This window comes from Diceros bicornis, chromosome 2 (assembly GCF_020826845.1).
Source record: "Diceros bicornis minor isolate mBicDic1 chromosome 2, mDicBic1.mat.cur, whole genome shotgun sequence".
NCBI classification, from domain to species: Eukaryota; Metazoa; Chordata; class Mammalia; order Perissodactyla; family Rhinocerotidae; genus Diceros; species Diceros bicornis.
In genome coordinates, this window is record NC_080741.1 from 19,694,767 (window position 1) to 19,714,632 (window position 19,866).

Consider the following 19,866-nt stretch of genomic DNA (forward strand, 5'->3'; position numbering starts at 1 on the left):
AACTGCACAAAAGAAAATTTAGCCTTCGAACCCAAATACATTAATACCAAGATTTAGCTATTGAGGGTAGCATTCATTATATGACAACTCCTACGGTATTTTTAAACCAAAAAACAAACAGATAAACTAAAGCAACTCTTTAACAGTATGAAGTACCTTATCAATGACATTTAAGAATATATAAATCTTTCCAGTTATTCAACTGACTTACCAAAATGCGTTTCAACAAGTTTGTCGCGGTTGCATTGTCAGCTGTCCAGAGTCCCACTAAATGTCTACTTAGCTGTCTGAAAAAAGCAGACGTTGAGAAAGGTTTGCTGCTTTATCTCAGCTAGAACAGAAAGGAATTTTTAAGAACAAAACTTCATATAAGAAATATGGCTACAGTGAAAAAAAATTATTCTGATGTTAAATATTAAAAAATAGTATTTTAATTTGGAGAGATATGAGATAATAATTCAAATACTGCTAACATTTTTTCCCTCCAAATTAAAATGCTTCCCTGATAAACTAATTTTCAATGGATCTGAACATGAAGAAGTAGGTTCTTACCCTATTTAAAGATAGGAAAAATTTAAAAAAACAATTAGACTTGATGATACAATTAGTTTGTATAACAAGTCTGATATAGTGATCTTAGCATTCTGGCATTCTTTGGAATTCTGACAATGAGCATAAGTCAACGACTACATTCTAATATAACCTTTTTGGCAAGGTCAGAGAGAGAAAATATTTTCAGTATTGGGAATTTGGACAAAGACTTAAAGCGCTTAGAGCAAGTTATTCTATTCATCCCACCTTTGAGCTAAATGTATATTTTGGTTCAAAGTGAAAATCTAATATTTATGTTGAATCTAAGACTTAGTCTTTTATTAATCTTAATCTTCATGATGACATTTGTCTCCTCAGGCAGGAAGCTCCTCATGAGCAGGGAATACATTTAATTCACCATTGACCCTTCTGTGGTTTGGCAGGGATTCAAATGCCATTTGCTGTAAGAATGGGCATAAAACCTATGAAGGAAATAACCAAATAATCACCTACAGACATACATATTTATACATACAATCAGGTTACATTCCCAGAAGAAACAAGTTTAACAGGAAAACCCAAATTGTACTTTGTTCTGTCACCAAAAAAAAAAAAAAAAAAACCACTATTAAAACTGTTCATTCCTCTGCCTATTTGAAAGCTAACATATTGAACTAATTACACTTGTAATTTCCTTCACTGGCATTTGGTAGGTATCATATCAATGATTCCTAAAAAGGCTTTAATTAGGGATAAAAGAGATAAAATTTTATAATAGCAATTTGTAAAAGATAAAGCAGTGTAAATGAAAAGTGGTATTTCTATAATAATTTGACAGCTTTTCAATATTTTGATTGATCACAGTAGGGAGTGTAATTGATTAACTATAATAAAGAGGAACACAACAAGTAAACATCTAACATGGGGGTTTAATGGAATAAGACATCAAATAGTCTCTATTGTAATGAAAGATGGTGTCTAGCACTACTAATAAGGCAGTAAATCAAAGAAACAACCCTCATTCTAAATCCTTTTGTCCTCTCAGGCCACACAGAAGATTACTTTTGTGGCTAACATTTACAAGTAAGGAATGCAGATAGCTTCTTATACAGTATAAACAGCACAAAACTATTGGCAAGGCAGTATACTATGACATCCAATAACTGGACATAGATGATAAAGAAAGAAAATTTATCGTATCATAACAAAGTAAACATAAGTCAGCAATTTATGCTATTATTTAGAAAGTCAAAAAGAACATGATTAGAATATTCATGACTTTTTTTTTTTTTTAACTAATATGCATCAATATGCTATGCTAAGGATATCTGAAAGGGCCACATATCAGGAATCATAAAGAAATGTTAAAGGGGCTGGAATTCATGTAGCCTGGAGTAAACGAATAGATCTATGTGTTTCCTTATAATTGAATGATTGTTATAAAAAAGGAGCTGGGGAGCCAGCCCTGTGGCCAAGTGGTTAAGTTCGGCGTGCTCCACTTCCTCGGCCCAGGTTCAGTTATCAGGCGCAGACCTACACCACTCATCGGTGGCCATGCCGTGGCAGCGACCCACATACAAAATAGAAGAAGACTGGCACAGATGTTAGCTCAGGGCAAAATCTTCCTCAAGCCAAAAGAGGAAGATTGGCAACAGATGTTAGCTCAGGGTGAATCTTCCTCAGCAAAAAAAAAAAAAAAGATGATTTGCCAAAGGGAAAACTGTCTAACTAAGAGATTTAGGATAGGCTTAGGTTAGCCTGGTTAGATATTAAGGTTTTCTTTATTCTTAAAGTAGAGTACCTAACTGACCAACGACATTTAAAAATTGACCAGGCAGAGTTTTCACATGAGGTCATCTGCACGCAAAATGCCCAGAAGAAAGTACAAGAAGAAAAGGCCTGGGCATGTGGTTCTAGTTCCATAAGCTTCTAGGCACTCTTTTCCATGTTCCAGTCCCATGACCATGGGTGTAGAGCCTGATAATAGGATAGTGGAGGAAAAAAGCAAACACAGTTATCCAGGGGCAGGGACAACGATCATCTAGGTACAATCCTTCTATAAGGAAAGGAAAAGGAGAACTACGTGAATCAAAAGAAAATGGAACATTTGTGTAATCCAAACACTTCTCAGTTTGTTTTATTTAACGTCTGAATCCATTCTCTAAACAGCAAGTTACTTGATAGCAAATTAAATTTAACCTACCTATTTGTAAGCATCCTTTGATCTGAGCTTATTGTAAACATCGCAGTATGCAAGTGTCGAGGTAAGGCACCTTCACTTAGGGCAAGCTCCTGCATTTTTGTAGCAATTTCTTTGTCACCTTCCTTTGGAAAAAGGGTAAGATGATCCCTAAAGCAGCAAACTAAAGCAAGCTATGTACTAATTTTGTAAAACTAATTTTATATCTCTAGATAAAATAATTATTTAGTATACAATATAATAAAAATTAGAAATGCAATTTCAATTACCAAAAAATAACATAAGTAGTAATACACGTAATTTTTAAAAAATTATTTGCCTTTGGAATGAGGTTTAAATGTTTCCATATAAATTTATCTTATGAATTATACTTTGCTTAATTTAACATTACAATTAGGTTCATTCCCTGAGTATATATCAGCCAACAAAGGAGACAGGTAACTCAGAGAAATCAGCAATTCCTACCAAAGGCATCTGCAAACCTGGCTTGCTTTTGTTACTAACAATGCATTCATTTTCATGGTGAATACAATTATTTTTTTTTTTAAAGAATGATGTGATGTAGGGGTAGTTCTTTATATTCAGGTTTTACTTATGTGGATTCACTTTGGCAACAGGGCAGGACAGATAGGACTATTAATCAAAGGTAATCATAGAACTATGAATTAAGCAAGCAGTGTGATATTTAAGACAATCTGCTGAAAAGTAAAAACGCTCACAATGTTACTGAAAAAAGTACAAGTACACAGTACAACCGAATATGTAGTATGTATACAAATATACATAGTATGAATATGTACATATATCATTTCAAAAAATGAATATGTAGCATGTATACAAATACACACAAAGTATGTATATGCACAGATATCATTTTGAACAGTACATAGTCGAGAGGAAATTTATCAAAATGCTAACAGCAGTTATCTCTGGATGGTAAAAATACAGGTAATTTATTTTTATTTTTTCCTTGTATTTTTACCAAACATCTCAATGTTACCTGAAAGATCATATAGTGCTTTTATAATCAGAAAAAAATAATTTAAGATACTTGCCAGGATTTCAGTGTAAATAAATCAAGTCTTCCTTACACAGGTACCAGCTCTAGTCACTGGCTACGAATCTGACATGTGTGGCTTGTACTGAAGCTAAAAGTCAGCATTTTTGTTACACCTGGCACTCAATAAATATTTCTGAATGAATGGCAATCTACTGGTAGATCAGGGTCAGGAATATACTTTTGTTTGGTCTCTTGATCCTAACTGTCCTTGGCTACTGCAAGCTCTGTAAATGAGAGATGCAGTACTCACTTTGGAAGCTAAAATTTTTTGAGCATAAAACCCATCAGGGGGAAATTAGCTTTTATTTGTATCTACACAGTAAAAACACAAATAAACTTTGATGTTCCAACCAGTTTAATCCCTATATATAATTTTTTAATAGCTACTTAAGAGTATACTAATTCTGTGATTATTTAGCTACGTTATATTTATGAGCTGCAATCGCTGAGTTTTTTGATAAAAGGGACACACACTCTTACATTTTATCCACATTACTACTACAACAAAAGAATGTAAGAATTCAAAAGCCATTTAGGCTGATGTCATTGTAAACATCCAGTACCCAAGCTGACATTCATAGCCACGATCTCATCTCCTAAAAAACAGAGAAGGCTAAAGCAGTTATCTAGGATAGGCAATACCCTGTGTCTGACATATCATCCTCGTCTCTAGAGCTTAATTACAAATGCGCTTTAGTGTGAGGAAATAATTTTTGTTACCATTCTTATTTGATACCACTTTGCTATGAACTCCATTAATAGATTTCTGTGTAACCTTAGTACCTAAAGATTTCAATACCGTCACCACCAACTGCCCAAAAAAGAGCAAGAGAGAAAGAATGCTAACTTAATTCTTTCAAAATAAAACAAATAATATAGGAACAGCAAAATTTATTTGTTCTAAATTTACTTGCTTAAGAACTTTAAACTCTTAGCTTTTTATTGAGGATCGTTTCTGCAACTAGTTTAAAACTAATTTCTGAATAAAAATTTTAAATTACTTTTCTTACCCAGAAAAATTGCATGTTTTCCATAAAAGACTGAAAGGTAATTTTGTTAGCTTCAATTAAAATAGGCAATCATTATCCAAGTAAGTTTAGAATTCCAAAATTGTTCTCTCACCTCTATTATTGCCTTCATAACCAATCCAGCTCCCTTTATAATTGCCATGGAAGGATGCTTTAAAGTAGGGGGGAAAAGTATCACAGAATAAAACAATTTATTCCAACATATTTAGTTATTGCTCTTAAGGAAGATATACAATTTTATGCAAGGTGTAAGCCATAAAATTAGTAAAGCACACATCTCAAAGTCAGATCACACTTATGGTTAAAAATTTTAGGTATATTTACAATATAGCTTTATAGATACTTAAAGCATAAAGAGTTTACATCAGTAGGAAATAGATGGAACTTATTTGAATAATATACATTATACTTACTTGAATGATAAATATCAAATAGTAATGATAGTAAAACAATATAAATCAACATTTATAATATAAATTAATATAAAAAATACAAATATCATACACATATATACGTACATAATAAATACTATAGTATTATACGAAAAAACAAATGTTTTTAATTGTTTATGAACAGCCCTGGTAAAACTCATCTTATTATTTGGGAATTTGTAAAAAAACAGGAACTTTGGGCCTACCAGAGGAAAAAAATGAATTTGTCACTACTTCTAAGATGAAAAGATGGGCAACAGGGTCAAAGCAGTGGTCAAAGACCATCAACAGAGCTCTACATGAAATACCAAGAAATCTGCAGAATTAAATATCCTAATATGATAATGCACTAGGCCGTATTTATTTATCAACATGACTACAGAAGCACACACATTATTTTAAAAACAAACTGACCTAAAAAGTGGTTCTCTTAGATCAGTTATTATCTAATAAGAAAAATACAAACTCTCACCTGAAAGAGTTTAAAGAGGGTTCTTCCATTGGATGCTACCATCTCTAAGAGCATATCAAACTGCTGCCCTTCTGTTGTCTCACTATATGGAGCACAGAGGGCAAAAGTAAGGAAGTCCAAGAGTGAACTAATAACCAGGGCACCAGTCCCATGATCCTGAAACAAAGTAACATATTACCTTGACTTAGGATAGAGAGCTTCATTTAAAACACAGCAACAATGTGTTTCTTTCTCTTATTCTATATGTTAGAAGGAAACATTTAATTTCTCAATAAGAGATTCAAAGTTCAGTGACTCTAAGAAGCACCTGTTTTAACTAATGTAGCAAATCCACTGCTTACTATATCTCAAAAGGAAAATAATTAAAATTCAGGCCAATTTCAAGAGAATAACCAAGACTACTCAAATATGTTTAACTAAATGTTAATGTGTGTGGGGCCGGCCGCACGGCATAGCAGTTAACCGCATGCGCCCCACTGCTGGCAGCCCGGGTTCGGATCCCAGGCGTGCATCAACACACTGCTTGTCAGGCCATGCTGTGGCGGCGTCCCATATAAAGTGAAGGAAGATGGGCATGGATGTTAGCCCAGGGCCAGTCTTCCTCAGCAAAAAAAAGGAGGACTGGCATGGATGTTAGCTCAGGGCTGATCTTCCCCACACACACACTAAATAAATAAATATATATTAAAAAAAAAAGGTTAATGTGTACTTGTATAAAAAGCAATCATGGGCCGGCCCCGTGGCTTGGCGGTTAAGTGCGTGTGCTCTGCTGCTGGCGGCCTGGGTTTGGATCCCGGGCGCGCACCAATGCACCGCTTCTCCGGCCATGCTGAGGCCGAGTCCCACATGCAGCAACTAGAAGGATGTGCAACTATGACATACAACTATCTACTGGGGCTTTGGGGGGGAAAAATAAAAAATAAATAAATAAATAAAATTATAAAAAAAAAAAGCAATTGTTAACACTTGCAAAACTCGGGCAATTAATTCATGTTTCTTCTAGATAGTACAGATTGCCCATCTCCAAAATTGTTACCAGTGACTGAGGAACAAAGATTTAGCTTAATTTTTTTTTAGAGCAGCTTATTTCATGACATTTTTAAAGAAAGAGAAAAAAAGCAAAAAATCTGGAATATCATTGTAAAAATCTAAAAGCTTTGCAACTTATCCTTCCCAGATGAATGGATATAGTCCTAAAACATTTGATTATTAGTGACTAAGCTGAACCGTGACCAATACCGACCAAAGTTGGGGGCTGCAACTAAAAAAAAGCACAACTGTCCATGTTGCAGTTCTAGAATACATTTCAATAATGGATGGTATTTCTCATTAAAACAAATTTAATTATAACTTACCACATGGGAATTAAATTTCTCCAGTAAGTTTTCCAGAAACTTCTTTGAAGAGAGAAGAGAGGCTTTGTTTAGCTGTTCTTGCCTTAAGTCATAGTCATCATGCATGGGCTATTGATTAAAAACAGTGATAAATTCACGAGCAGTCCCACATGGTGGCATCACTCAAAAGTCATTTATAAAGAGTATTCATTAAATACTGAAAGAATCAAAAGACTTTAAAGTTTAAGACAGAAAGGAAACTCGTGATAAGACAAGCAGGCAGAAATGATGATTTCCCTTGGGTCAGATGAGACTTCACAGATAATTTGCCCAACAAGTAACTGTAGATAGTACTCCACAAGGTGCTCTCTCAAAAGTCACAGATCTCCTTCTTATAAGGCAAGTAACACCCACTCCCATTCCCCCAATTTCATAATTTAAAATTGCAATAAAACTTAGAATTTAAAAGCAAGTACTAAAATTAGTAGCAAATACTTCTTTGTCTCAAGGTGATTCTCTTGATTGTTGGGATAACTTTAGAGTGTAAAAAGGATTCCAGCAAGATAGTTAAGAATAAAGATCAAGTTCTAATTCTGCTACTGACTGCTGCTGATCGTAAGCAAGGTTTCCTCAGCTGTAAAGTGGGAATAATAGTAATTGTCTCAGGACTGTTAGAAAGCTTAAATGAGGTAATTCATGTAGAATACACAGCCAAACCTAATATGCAGTGAGGACTCAATGGGTTTGCTTCACACTATTGTTATTTTATGTTCTAGTTATCCCACTAAGTCTTTTCATGGAATTATTTGGAGTAGTAAAGACAATAAAATAGTTAAGATAATAAGATTCACTTTTGGGAATAAATGCAAGGTTTTATCCAAGTGATTACTTACATTTATTCTATACCACCAAACTTGCCTAAAACATCTTATATAAGGAATAAAATCCCATATACTATAGACAAAATCGAGGTAAATCAAAAACTTCAAAGTGATACTGAACAATTGCTTCCCCCCCCCATACAAGCTGTCACCAAGTTAGATCTCCACCTCTCAAAGAGCTTTCAAATGTGCCCTCTTTAGCCCCTATCCTACCTCAGCATCTCATTTCTTACATGACAATTTGGTCTATCTGACTCTAACTTTACCTCTAATCTACTCTCCACATACCACCGATGAGCTTTCTAAAATTCAAATCTGATATGTTACTGCTCCTCTGTTGAAAAATCTTTCAGTTGTTCCTTACTAAAGAATACAAATCTAGCTTCTTTGTCTGACACAAAGGCTTTTTATGACTGTCTCTGCATACATCTCTAGCTGTTAACTCCTAATCCCACACGCCCCCTTACATACCTTATGATCCAGCCATATTTATTTGCTGCTTCCCAAACATGGCTTTCTCAGGAAAGCCTTCTCACAGCTGGAAAATACCTGCCTGTCCTTCAAGATTCAGATCAAGTATAACGTCTTCCAGAAAGAATGGCCTGAAACCTTTCATCCTCTCCTCACCACAAAACCAAAATTAAGTGCTGCTTTTTAGGGAATCCCATGGCCCTTACTATTTTATATTGTAGACATATGCTGACCTTTCTAGACTGTCAGCAATTTCAAGGAAGGAAATTGTCTTAACATTTTTATATTTCTAGTACATAGCACAGTGCCTGGTTTATGGGATATGCTGAATAAATGTTTATTTGAATAAATAAATGGCTATGAGAGCAATTCAGGAAATACAGAAACATTAAATTTCATTGGTACAATGAAAATCTAAGTTTGTGGAAATTTAAACCATCAGTCAACTTAAGAAAAATCAGTTTCCATAAGAAAAACTACTCACACACATGAGAGCACAGAGCATATCAACAGCAGCATGGATTACTCCATTGTTGCTCCTCTTGAGAGCTTTTACTACCTTCACTCCTAGACGCTCCCGAAACCTTGCGGAACAAAAAAAACAAGCATGTAATAGTAATATCAGAGCATTATTCTATTCTATTATTATTATTTTTTTTTGAGGAAGATCAGCCCTGAGCTAACATCCATGCTAATCCTCCTCTTTTTGCTGAGGAAGACCGGCTCTGAGCCAACATCTATTGCCAATGCTCCTCCATTTTTTCCCCAAAGCCCCAGTAGATAGTTGTATGTCATAGTTGCACATCCTTCTAGTTGCGGTATGTGGGACGTGGCCTCAGCATGGCCGGAGAAGCGGTGTGTCGGTGCGCGCCTGGGATCCGAACCTGGGCTGCCAGTAGCGAAGTGCGCGCACTTAACCGCTAAGCCAGCCCCTATTCTATTATTATTAAAATATAACAATAAATCATCTTAAGTTTCCACTACATTCCTACAGCAATTACATATTTTGAATCCCACTCCTGGCACCTACCAGTTTTCATAATAGTTTTTTTCTTTGAGGGGGGAAGATTTGTTTTAAGGTTAATTAAAACTAAAAGGCATACAATCTCCTGTTCAAATTCAATAGAACAAGAGTCAGTAATATTATGGGTGAGTATGGGACCAACAACCCCCTTCAGTTCCACTTGCCTTCCTTCTTTATTTCTCATGAATAAAAACTACCACATCACCAAATAAAACATACCAGGTTTAGTCAGATATAAAGAGGTGACCTGTTGATTATTTGCTATTTTAAGTTGTTCAAATTCTCTAAAAGAAGTTAAGTTTCAGAAGATAACTTACTTTGGAAGCTGAGTGAAGGCTAGAAAACCAGCTTTGGAAGCCACAAGCCTCCTCACAGCCTGGAACTGACTCTCAAGTTCAGCATTTGAAGCAACAACATCCCCCTCTTGGGACAATAATGCTGTTATGGCATTATTGATCAGTTTCTCTTTGTTTTCTGAGAAGAGACCCTAGGTGAAGGAAGCATATTTCAAAAAAGTTTCCATACCAAAAGTTAATGACAATGAACAAATTATGATACAATTTATCTTACATCCTGCGTTACTGCATGCAGAACTCCACTATATGAAATATTTGCGTTGAACCTGAATACAGCATCTGCAAAGTTACCATCTGTAAGGAGATGAAAAAGTTCAAAAAGATTTAGACGCTTGCATTCCTAAATTCTTATTAAGTAGATGGATGGAAGTGCAATTATATTTAAATTGATACTTACTTGGAGGTGTAGCCAAGAATCTGAGATGAAGGCTCTCTACTTCCTCATCAACAGGCATGCTGAGTAACCCCCATCGCTGACCTTTATGAGTTGGTGTCATTTTTACACAAACATCTCTGTTACCAGAGGCTCTGACTCCATCCAGCAAACTCGCTAATAAAGAATCCCTAAGTAAGGTTAAAAATAAAAAGGTTTTAGGATTGATAATTAAGGGGAATTCCTGAATCAGAGTGCAGCATAGGCCTTGTAGCAGATAACCTGCTCAGGGGGGCACTCCAGGTCCAAGGGGAAGCACAAAAGAACAGGGGCTTTAGGAGACAGCCTAGAGTTCCAATACTAGCTCTTCACTTTGCTGTCACATACCTTGTACAAGTTACTTAAGGACTGTAGCTTTAATGTTTTTTTGTTGTTTTTGATTTTATTATTATTATTTTTTTTGGTGAGGAAGATTAGCCCTGAGCTAACATCCGTTGCCAATCCTCCTCCTTTTGCTGAGGAAGATTGGCCCTGGGATAACATTCGTGCCCATTTTCCTCTACTTTATATGTGAGACGCCTGCCACAGCATGGCTTGATAAGCGGTGTGTAGGTCTGCGCCTGGGATCCGGACCTGCAAACTCCAGGCCACCAAAGCAGAGCATGAGAACTTAACCACTATGCCACTGGGCTGCCTCTGTTGCTTATTTTATTTTTAACAGTTTTACTGACGTATAACTTACAAATCACAAAATTCACCCAATTAAAATGTACAGTTTGATAATTTTTAGTAAGCTTATACAGTTGTGCAATCATTACCACAATCCAGTTTTGATACACTTCCACCACCCCAAAAAGTTTCCTTGTGTCCACCAGCAAAAAACTCCCCAGCCCCAGGCAACTATTTACTGCTTTCTGTCTCTACAGTCTTGCTTTTTCAAGAATCTTCACCAAGAGAATGAAAAGACAAGCCACAGACTGGGAGAAAATATTTATGAAAGACATATCTCATAGAGCACTGTTACCCAAAAGATACAAAGATTTCTTAAAATTCAACAACAAAAAAAACCACCAGACTGAAAAATGAGCCAAAGACCTTAACACAGACCTCACCAAAGATACACAGATGGCAAATAAGCATATGAAAAGATGCTTCACATTCTGTATCATCAGGGACATGCAAATGTAGAGATACCACTACACATCTACTGGAACGGCCACAGTCCAGAACACTGACACCAGCAACTGCTGGTGAGGATGTGGAGCAACAGGAGCTCTGATTCACTGCTGGTGGGAATGCAAAGCGGTACAGCCACTCTGGAAGACAGTTCGGCAGTTTTCTTACAAAACTCAACATCGTCTTACCAAATGATCCAGTGATCAGATTCCTTAGTATTTACCTAAAGTTGAAAACTTATGTCCCTACAAAAACCTGCACACAGATGTTTACAGCAGCTTTATTCATAATTGCTAAAACTTGGAAGCAACCAAGCTACCCTTCAATAGGTGAATGGATAAATAAACCATGGTACATCAGAAGATGGAACATTATTCAGTGCTAAAAAGAAATGAGCTATCAAGCCATGAAAAGAAGAGGAAACAAAAGAAGCCAATCTGAAAAGGCTAAGTAGTGTATAATTCCAACTATGATACTACGGAAAAGGCAACTTTGGAGACTGTAAAAGATCAGTAGTTGCCAAGCTTGGGGGGTGGGGGGAAATGGCAGAGCAGAGGATTTTTAGGGCAGTGAAACTACTCTGTATTGATACTATAATGGTGGATACACGTTATTATACATTTGTCCAAACCTGTAGGTTCATCAATTACAGCAAATATACCACTCTGGTGAGGAATGTTAATAATGAGGGAGGCTATGCTCATGTGGGGGAGTATAGGAGTTATAGGAGAAATCTCTGTACCTTTTCTTCAATGTTGCTGAGAACCTAACACTGCTCTAAAAAGTAAAGTTTATTAAAAAAAAACTTCATAGAAATGGAATCGCCTTGTATATCTTGCTTATTTTACTTATGTTTTTAAGGTTCAGTCCTTTTTATGGCTGAGTAGTACTCCATTGTATGGATGCACAACATTTTCGTCTATCCACTCATCAGGTGATGTATATATGGACAGTTTCTAGTTTTGGCTATTATGACTAATGTTATTATGAACACGCACATGCAAGTATTTGTGTGGGCATACGTTTTCATTTTTCTTGGGTAAATACTTAGGAGTGGAATTGCTGGATCATATGATAAGTATATGTTTAATCTTTTAAGAAATTGCCAAACTGGTTTTCAAAGCAGTCTTATCATTTTACATCCTCACCAGCAATATATGCAAGTTCCAGTTCCTCTACATCCTTGTTGACAACTGGCATTGCTGCCCTTTCTGATGTTACCCATTTTAGTGGTTAAGGAGTGGTTTTAATTTTTTCCATAATCACTTGTGATCTTTTCATGTGCTATTTACCATTCAGATATCTTCTCTGGTGTCTATTTGAATCTTTTGTCTATTTATTATTGAGTTTTTTGTTTTTTTAGTATCGAGTTCTAAGAGTTCTTTATATATTCTGGATGCAAGTCCTTTATCAGCTATATGTTTTCCAAATATTTTCTGTCTGTGGCTTGTCTTTTCCTTTTCTAAATGGTGTCAAAGTTTCGAATTTTTCTTTTATAAATTGTGCTTTTGGTATTACATCTAAGAAATCTTTTCCTAATCCAAAGTCACAAAGAAATTGCTTTACTTTCTGCGTGTCAGCTTTATTGGGAATAATGGCATCTTCTTCCTTGGGCTACCACCAGGATTAAACAACATAATCTACATTAAGCACATGACAAACTGCAAGTGTTGAGATCCTTCCTCTGATTAGAACATCTGCACTAACTTTTTCAGAAGTTCTCTTCCCTGAATTCAGGACAGGAAAAAATATAACCTTTCGCTTACTAAGATGCCATTTTTGTTGACTTCAGATCAAAAACCTTCTAAGGTAAGAAACAGTTACTGGTCATACTACAGGAAATGAAAACACTTCAATAACGTTGTATTGTAGACAGTGGCAAAATGTACTAGAACTGTTTCAACTAACTTTTAAAAAACGATTCAAGTCTCGATCTATTTACAACAACATGAAAGAACTACCTGGAATGTAAAATCTGCCAATTCCATGACAATGCCTTAGTGCATGAAGGGAGATCCAGTCATTCACAGCATAACAGCACTGTAAGTGTGTTTATCTTACAGGAGGAGTTTAAGAGCTACAGCATCTCTCAGTTTTCATAGCAACAGACAGGTCACAGTAATATAAAAGTATGCAGGCATGCTCCACTGGAAAATTATTAACTAGCTTAACAATACTAAGTTATAAAAATCTAGCTTCAAGTGTATTTACATTAAAGTAACTTGCGGCTGTTATCCAAACAATTTAGCAATAAAAGTGAAAGGTGCTATTTTAAAGGCATAAATTACAGAAATACTTTATTTTCAACATTTCATTTAAAATCAAGTCACCATTTTTATTCGCTTTAGGAATCTGAAAACTCAATGAATATCATTTTATTTTATTCATTTTTTCAAGCTTCTCAACATCTTTTTTGTTGTTGTTGTTTAAGATTAGTCCTGAGCTAACATCCACTGCCAATCTGCCTCCTTTTTTCCTTTTTTTCCCCCTCCCAAAGCCCCAGTAGACAGTTGTATGTCATAGCCGTACATCCTTCTAGTTGCTCTATGTGGGATGCCGCCTCAGCATGGCTTGATGAGCCGTGAGTAGGTCCGTGCCAAGGATCCGAACCAGCAAAACCCTGGCTGCCGCAGCAGAGCACATAAACTTAACCGCTATGCCACCAGGCCAGCCCGGAAGGTCATTTTAAATATGCAACAAAATAATGTTGTCTTTTCCTAAGTTACATAATTCTAGAGTTCTAGATTATAAATCTTTGTTTTTCCTCTTTGATGGAGAACTTTGCCTTGCACATAGTAGGATCTCAAAAGCTTGATGAATTTAAAAAAATACCTCTCTGTTGAAGAATATTTCCGTATTTGCCCTTTTATAAATTCAATGGTAAAAAGTTGTGGATTTTCTGAGTCACAAACCAATGCAAATACCTAATGAAAACAAGACACAAGTTCAACAAAAGATGTTCAGTTTTATGGTATTTCATTAGAAAAACTAACATCGTTTAGCTTACAAAAGTCAAAATTTAAAAATGTAACTTTACAATATCAGAATTTAAGAGCTGCTTAAAAGTCTGATTCAAATTTTCATACAATTATTGAATAAAAAGTTCTATTCATTGTATACTTGGAAAATAAATTTTGCAATATTCTTTGTTCTAAGATCAATAAACATAATAATGTGAAGAATTAAATGGAGATTCTTTCTGTTTCCCATTCTTTAGGCATGAAAAAATATTAAAATAGAAAGAAAACTACTGTAATTTATCAATAGGAAGAAAACTCATTTAAGCTAATATTGCTGAAACTTACTTCTCCTAAAGGCTTCAATGTTGCAATATTATAGGTTGCTGGATCACGTTCTACTAAACATGTTTCTGTAAGTGCTAGAACTCTTTTTACGGGTTCCTTCAAACAAAATTGAGACATATTAAAAATTATTGAACAAAAATATCAAAATCAGATGAACAAATTTTTATTTTTAACACATGGGTCTTACCGAATGTCTAGGTGATATTTTTTGGACTACAAACTCTGCTAAAGATGTAATGGACTCATCAGTGCTGTATTTTCCAAAGCGAAGATTCAAATATTGCTCAAATTCTAAAGGTTCTTTTCTGATCCGCAATGAAATACCTATGTAGTTGCCAGCATGATCTATTGCACTTTTGATAATTTCTTCTCTTTGCTCTGATGCAAATAAATGCTGCACAAATTTTAAAATTTAAAAAGTCAGAGTTGAAACAAGTAAAATGTGACCATATTGAATCAACTCACAGAAAAAGAGATTGAAGTAGCAAATCTAGAGGAAAAAAGTTAGTAGATCTTATCAGAGGAAAATAAGCAGTGTGTTGTGGTTGAAACACTGTTAAGGAATCAAAATCACAAAGTCTGGGATATAGAGCCTTGCAAATAATTCACTGAACAAAAATTATCTCATAACTTCTCAGGTCATTACCGGATGGAAAACAGCACTCTGAGGCTTCCAAAAGGGTCTTCAGAGACCCAAGCCAAGTCCAGTAGGGGTGGTGGGTTCTATGTGGACAGGATCCTCAGTTTCAACTAAGGTGGCTCTGATTTAATCTGTTTTTATATAGCGAGCTTTCTTGTAAGATTACCTTGAAGAATGTTTAAATGTCATTGGCCTACGCATATTACAAACCAATCTCCAGGAATGTATTTACAAGGTAAGGATAAGGTATTTCTGCTTGCACTTGGTGCCCGGAGGCCGGAAATGCTAAATGTCCTGGAAAAGGCAAGACAGAGGAGTCCCACACAAGAAAGAATTGTCCTGCCCAGAATGCCAATAGCTTCCCTGCTTAGAAACACTGGATCAGATCATATTTTAAAACCTGATTTCATTCTCAGCCAGCTTATCACAGTCACTACGGATGCAGAAGTTTTGTTGATGCAGATAAAGGTTTGTTGAACAAATCTGTCATGGTATCATATCTGCAGTGAATTGAGGCATTTTAGCTACTGTCTTTTAAAAGGAAGAGAGTATGCTTATGAAATGGATGATTAAAATTAAAACTGCTTGATGCCATCAAGCAATAAAAAATGTTGGCAACTGAGGAGTATCAAACAATTCTCATCCTTTATGTTTACCTTATGCATTGTAAAGCTTGGATGAATTACTGTGATACAATTATCCAGTTAAGGTCTGCAAGGCCATATTCCTGTAATTAGGTATGTTTTCCACCAAGGGGTTAATCATTACAAATTTCCACCGCCCAGGGAAAAGACAAGCCTTTGGACAGCACTACAACAGCAGGATTTAGGCTGCTTTAGAGTGGGAGAGGAAACTAATTTTCTCTTTGGGCCTCCATCTTTAGGGTCTAGACTCAGAGGTAACAAAATGTCTACATGTGTGCTCCTAGATGAGGTACACTAGGATGGTATCACTCAGCTGGGTAAGAATGGTATCTAGGATAGAAAAAGGCCTATAACCCAGAAGAGCTAACATATTTTGTAAATCAATGTGTTCAGCTCCCCATCATTCTTTTTATTTTCCTTTTGGTACTCTCTAGCCTCTCGTGTATCTAAAAGTTTCACGCTTTCCCCGGCTCTGCTATCCAGGGAAGGAAAATTTACGTACCGAACACTAAATCTTGGAGTAGTGTTCCAGGCCACTAAAGTAGCTACAGGAATTAAAATTCTCAAGAGAAATGATTCTTGAGAGTAAGTTCAACTGAGCCTCTCCATGCAGAGACTCTCTCTCACTCATCTTTGAGAGGTGGAGTTTAATTAAAGCAGGCAGGATGTTTCTTATAAAAAAGATGATCATCATCTATAGCTCGACTTCTATTACTGATTAACAAACAGGGTGTCAGCATCTTAAGTGGCTTCTGCTGTACCCCACAATTTACATAAAATTCAGAATTTCAAGACAAAAACATGCGATGAATTCCAAATTTGAAGTTTCAGTGAATACTCAGATTTCAGATTACAAACAGCTGTGCAAAGGAGGAAAGACTAGAAAAATAAGAGATTTTAAACTACTTTCTCAAAGAAAGCTTAGAAACTTGCAGGTAAGACTTGGATACTAATGAAAATAACAACTGGAACTACCATTTATTGAATACTACGCCACGCACTATGCCTAAGCATTTTACATAAATTATCTCACCCAATTCCCAAAAAAAAAACAAAAAAATCTATGACATACGTATTACTCCTCATTTTAGAGAGCTGCAAATTGAGATTCAAACTCAGGTGTCTTTCATACCAAATCCTGCACTCTTAATACCATACTTTCTCCCAGAGGGAGGACTCAGACGAAATTTCAAAATGAAGTATAAAAACCCTGCTTTCCTTCAAATGGTCGTCCCTTTTTAAATGACTTTTTAAAAACTCTACTTACCAATCTACTAAACCCTCCATAAAGTATACAAAACCCTCCTTGATAATCAGAGAGATCTACAAAGCCTTCAATATTTCTATAGTCATAGGAACAGAGGACTCTGTTGGTTGCAGGATTAATTTGGTCAAAGCCTCCAGGAGTTACTTCCAAAATGACAGGTTTTCTTGTATCACTCCAGTGATGCTTATAGCAGTTATATCTCTAGAGAGAGAAATAATATTACTTTTAGCCTCATATTTAAGCTTCCCATAAAATAAAGTTACATTTAACGTATCATTCACTGCTAAAACAACCAAAAATCTAAACAATATTATAAATATTTAGGGCTACTATCCAAATTGTTAAAAACATCAGCAATTTTAGCTATTTGGAGGTTTGTGTTTATTTAATTAAGAATGTTCACTCTAAGTGAAGACAATACAGTCATGGGTCACTTAACGATGGGGATCTGTTCTGTGAAATGTGCTGTTAGGCAATTTTGCTATTGTGCAAACATCGTAGAGTGTGCTTACACAAACCTACATGATCTAGTCTACTACACACCTAGGCTATATAGTACTAATCTTACAGGACCACTGTCGTATACATGGTCCATTGTTGACCAAAACGTCGTTATGTGGCACATGACTGACTGTTATGTCCTTTTTAAATTAACAAAGGTTTGGGTTACAATATTTTGTGAAACAATTTTAAGTCACGCAAATCTATAAAAAGAAAAAAAAAAAAGGAAATTCTAAATAGACATGTTATTCTGAAAGAATTTTATCAGGAAAAAGATTTCAACTTTTGTTGATTGATTCCTTTAATCCCAGGTAGATACTGAAAAGAAGTTTGGGAAGTTACAGTATTTAATTTAAACAACCTGAGTCAGTTCAATATACTAATGTAGATTTTCTTCCTACACACAGAAAAGCTGAAGTCTCCGTTTGACCTTAGGCTTTTCTAGTCACACCAACAGAAAGTCATCTTTAGAAGTTTGATGGCATTAGCAAGTAAAACTACATTTAGATGAAAACATTCCTTCGTAAATTAAAGGTTCTAGTATCTTGAGAATGGTCAGTATCCATTTACTATCCAGTTTTATTCTTAAAAAGAAAAAAAAGTTTAATTGAAGCTGCCAAGCAAAATGATGTGATAGAGAAAATAATTTAAAATAAAGCCAAAATGACGCAGAGAAAATAAGGATAACAGTGTCAGATGTGAAATGAACATCCCCTTGCCCTCCCAAAAAGTCCACAAAGTTTTCTGCTGACCAATATGAAGAGGAACGCACGGTCAGTTACATGATTCTTAAGGTAAAAATAAATTGGTTGTTCAAGAGTACTATTTCTAATACTGAAATAAGAGAGAAAACCTCTTGTAGGTGCTCAGAAAAGAGAGTAAGGCATTAAGTAAACACTTCCATCAACATCCCAACACCAAACCCAGCAATGAGTTTCATAGGATCATATCACATCAAGTCCCTTCAGCATTACTGATCGATGGCATCATGCACATTATAGTTCCATAAAAGGAATTCTGCAGAAAAACAAAGGGGCCAAGAATATATTTAGAGTCTTGATTCTGAACTAAAGAACGGAGCAGCACCACACCTTGGTGGGGTGGTGTAGGGGTAGAAGGAAGGCCACAAAAATGGCCGTGCTTTTCCAAACGATGCTTGTTTACAGGCCCTCAACCCACTCTGCGGGATATGGGCCATTCCTCCCAGCTGCCATGACGAGATGAGCCGATGGAAAGACATCATTAACCCTCAGGATTGTGGAGGCCGAGAGAGAGAGACTTGAGACCAGAATTTAGAGTATATCTAGGGGCAAGTGGAGGCCTGAGGGCCAAATTCAATTTATGCAAGAGTGTTGTTTAGGCAGCATAGCTTTTGGGGGAGGAGGAGGTGCCACTTATTCCTGATGTAAAATTAGGTGGACTGTCCTTCAGGCAATCTTCTAGAGATACTGTTTCCACCACAAAGATCTGAAAAGCATTAAGTTGCTCAAGTTAACTGATATAAAGGGAAGCTTATAAACAAAATCTTTAAGTACGCTTTTGGAAGCAGTTGTTTTCCACACAGATGAGATATATAGAAAACTCACCTGCTAACATAATTATAATAAGCACCCCAAATTACGATTTATATATGATTATGATTTATTTGACTATGGCTCATCAGGAACAAGAAACAAGCAGCTTGCCAAGTGCCATTAAACTATTTTAAATGGCTCCTGGGCAATGAGCCAATCGCTTCAGTTGAGATCACTGAGGCTTCTGGGATGCTAAAACAAGCAGAACATCCATAGAAAGGATGAGGGCTTAAGAAAGACAGGGGAATGGCACTGCAAAGCATATCAGAATTCAGTCCTTGCCTTTTGCCAGAAGCCAGAGTTCTGAACAGTGCTATGAGTTTAGCCAGTATTCTGCCCCCATCCTCTGGCTATTATAAAAGCAATATCTTCTCATGGAAAGAAATTCAATATTTCAAGGGAATGAAAAAAGCATAAACTCCCATTTCCCCTCCCCAGAAGTCTCTGATTTAGTTTAAATGCTCCTGTGACAAAATTAGAGAAGGCTTGGGAAAGTTAAGAAAATTCCAATAAGCAACCATGACTTCCTCAAAGATGTCAGAGGACCGTGCAAAGCTTCATCACTGGCCAGACCCAGTGCAAGAACATATGACAGTTT

The 19,866-nt window shown here is 35.9% G+C and overlaps 1 protein-coding gene across 3 annotated transcripts in view; it reads right to left on the reverse strand.

Moving 5' to 3' along the window:
- The window catches only part of DNAJC13 (DnaJ heat shock protein family (Hsp40) member C13), a 116,916-nt gene that overhangs the window by 63,392 nt on the left and 33,658 nt on the right, over positions 1–19,866 (reverse strand). For all 3 annotated transcript variants that reach the window (XM_058553106.1, XM_058553085.1, XM_058553095.1), the window contains exons 6-18: positions 17,194–17,394; positions 14,830–15,036; positions 14,643–14,738; positions 14,170–14,261; positions 10,186–10,352; positions 10,003–10,082; positions 9,750–9,919; positions 8,893–8,992; positions 7,078–7,185; positions 5,723–5,878; positions 4,914–4,970; positions 2,735–2,856; positions 212–287 (exon numbers count right to left, since the gene is read on the reverse strand). In XM_058553106.1, the coding sequence (XP_058409089.1) occupies positions 212–287; positions 2,735–2,856; positions 4,914–4,970; positions 5,723–5,878; positions 7,078–7,185; positions 8,893–8,992; positions 9,750–9,919; positions 10,003–10,082; positions 10,186–10,352; positions 14,170–14,261; positions 14,643–14,738; positions 14,830–15,036; positions 17,194–17,394 (1,632 nt within the window). The remainder of the gene's footprint in view (positions 1–211; positions 288–2,734; positions 2,857–4,913; positions 4,971–5,722; positions 5,879–7,077; positions 7,186–8,892; positions 8,993–9,749; positions 9,920–10,002; positions 10,083–10,185; positions 10,353–14,169; positions 14,262–14,642; positions 14,739–14,829; positions 15,037–17,193; positions 17,395–19,866) is intronic.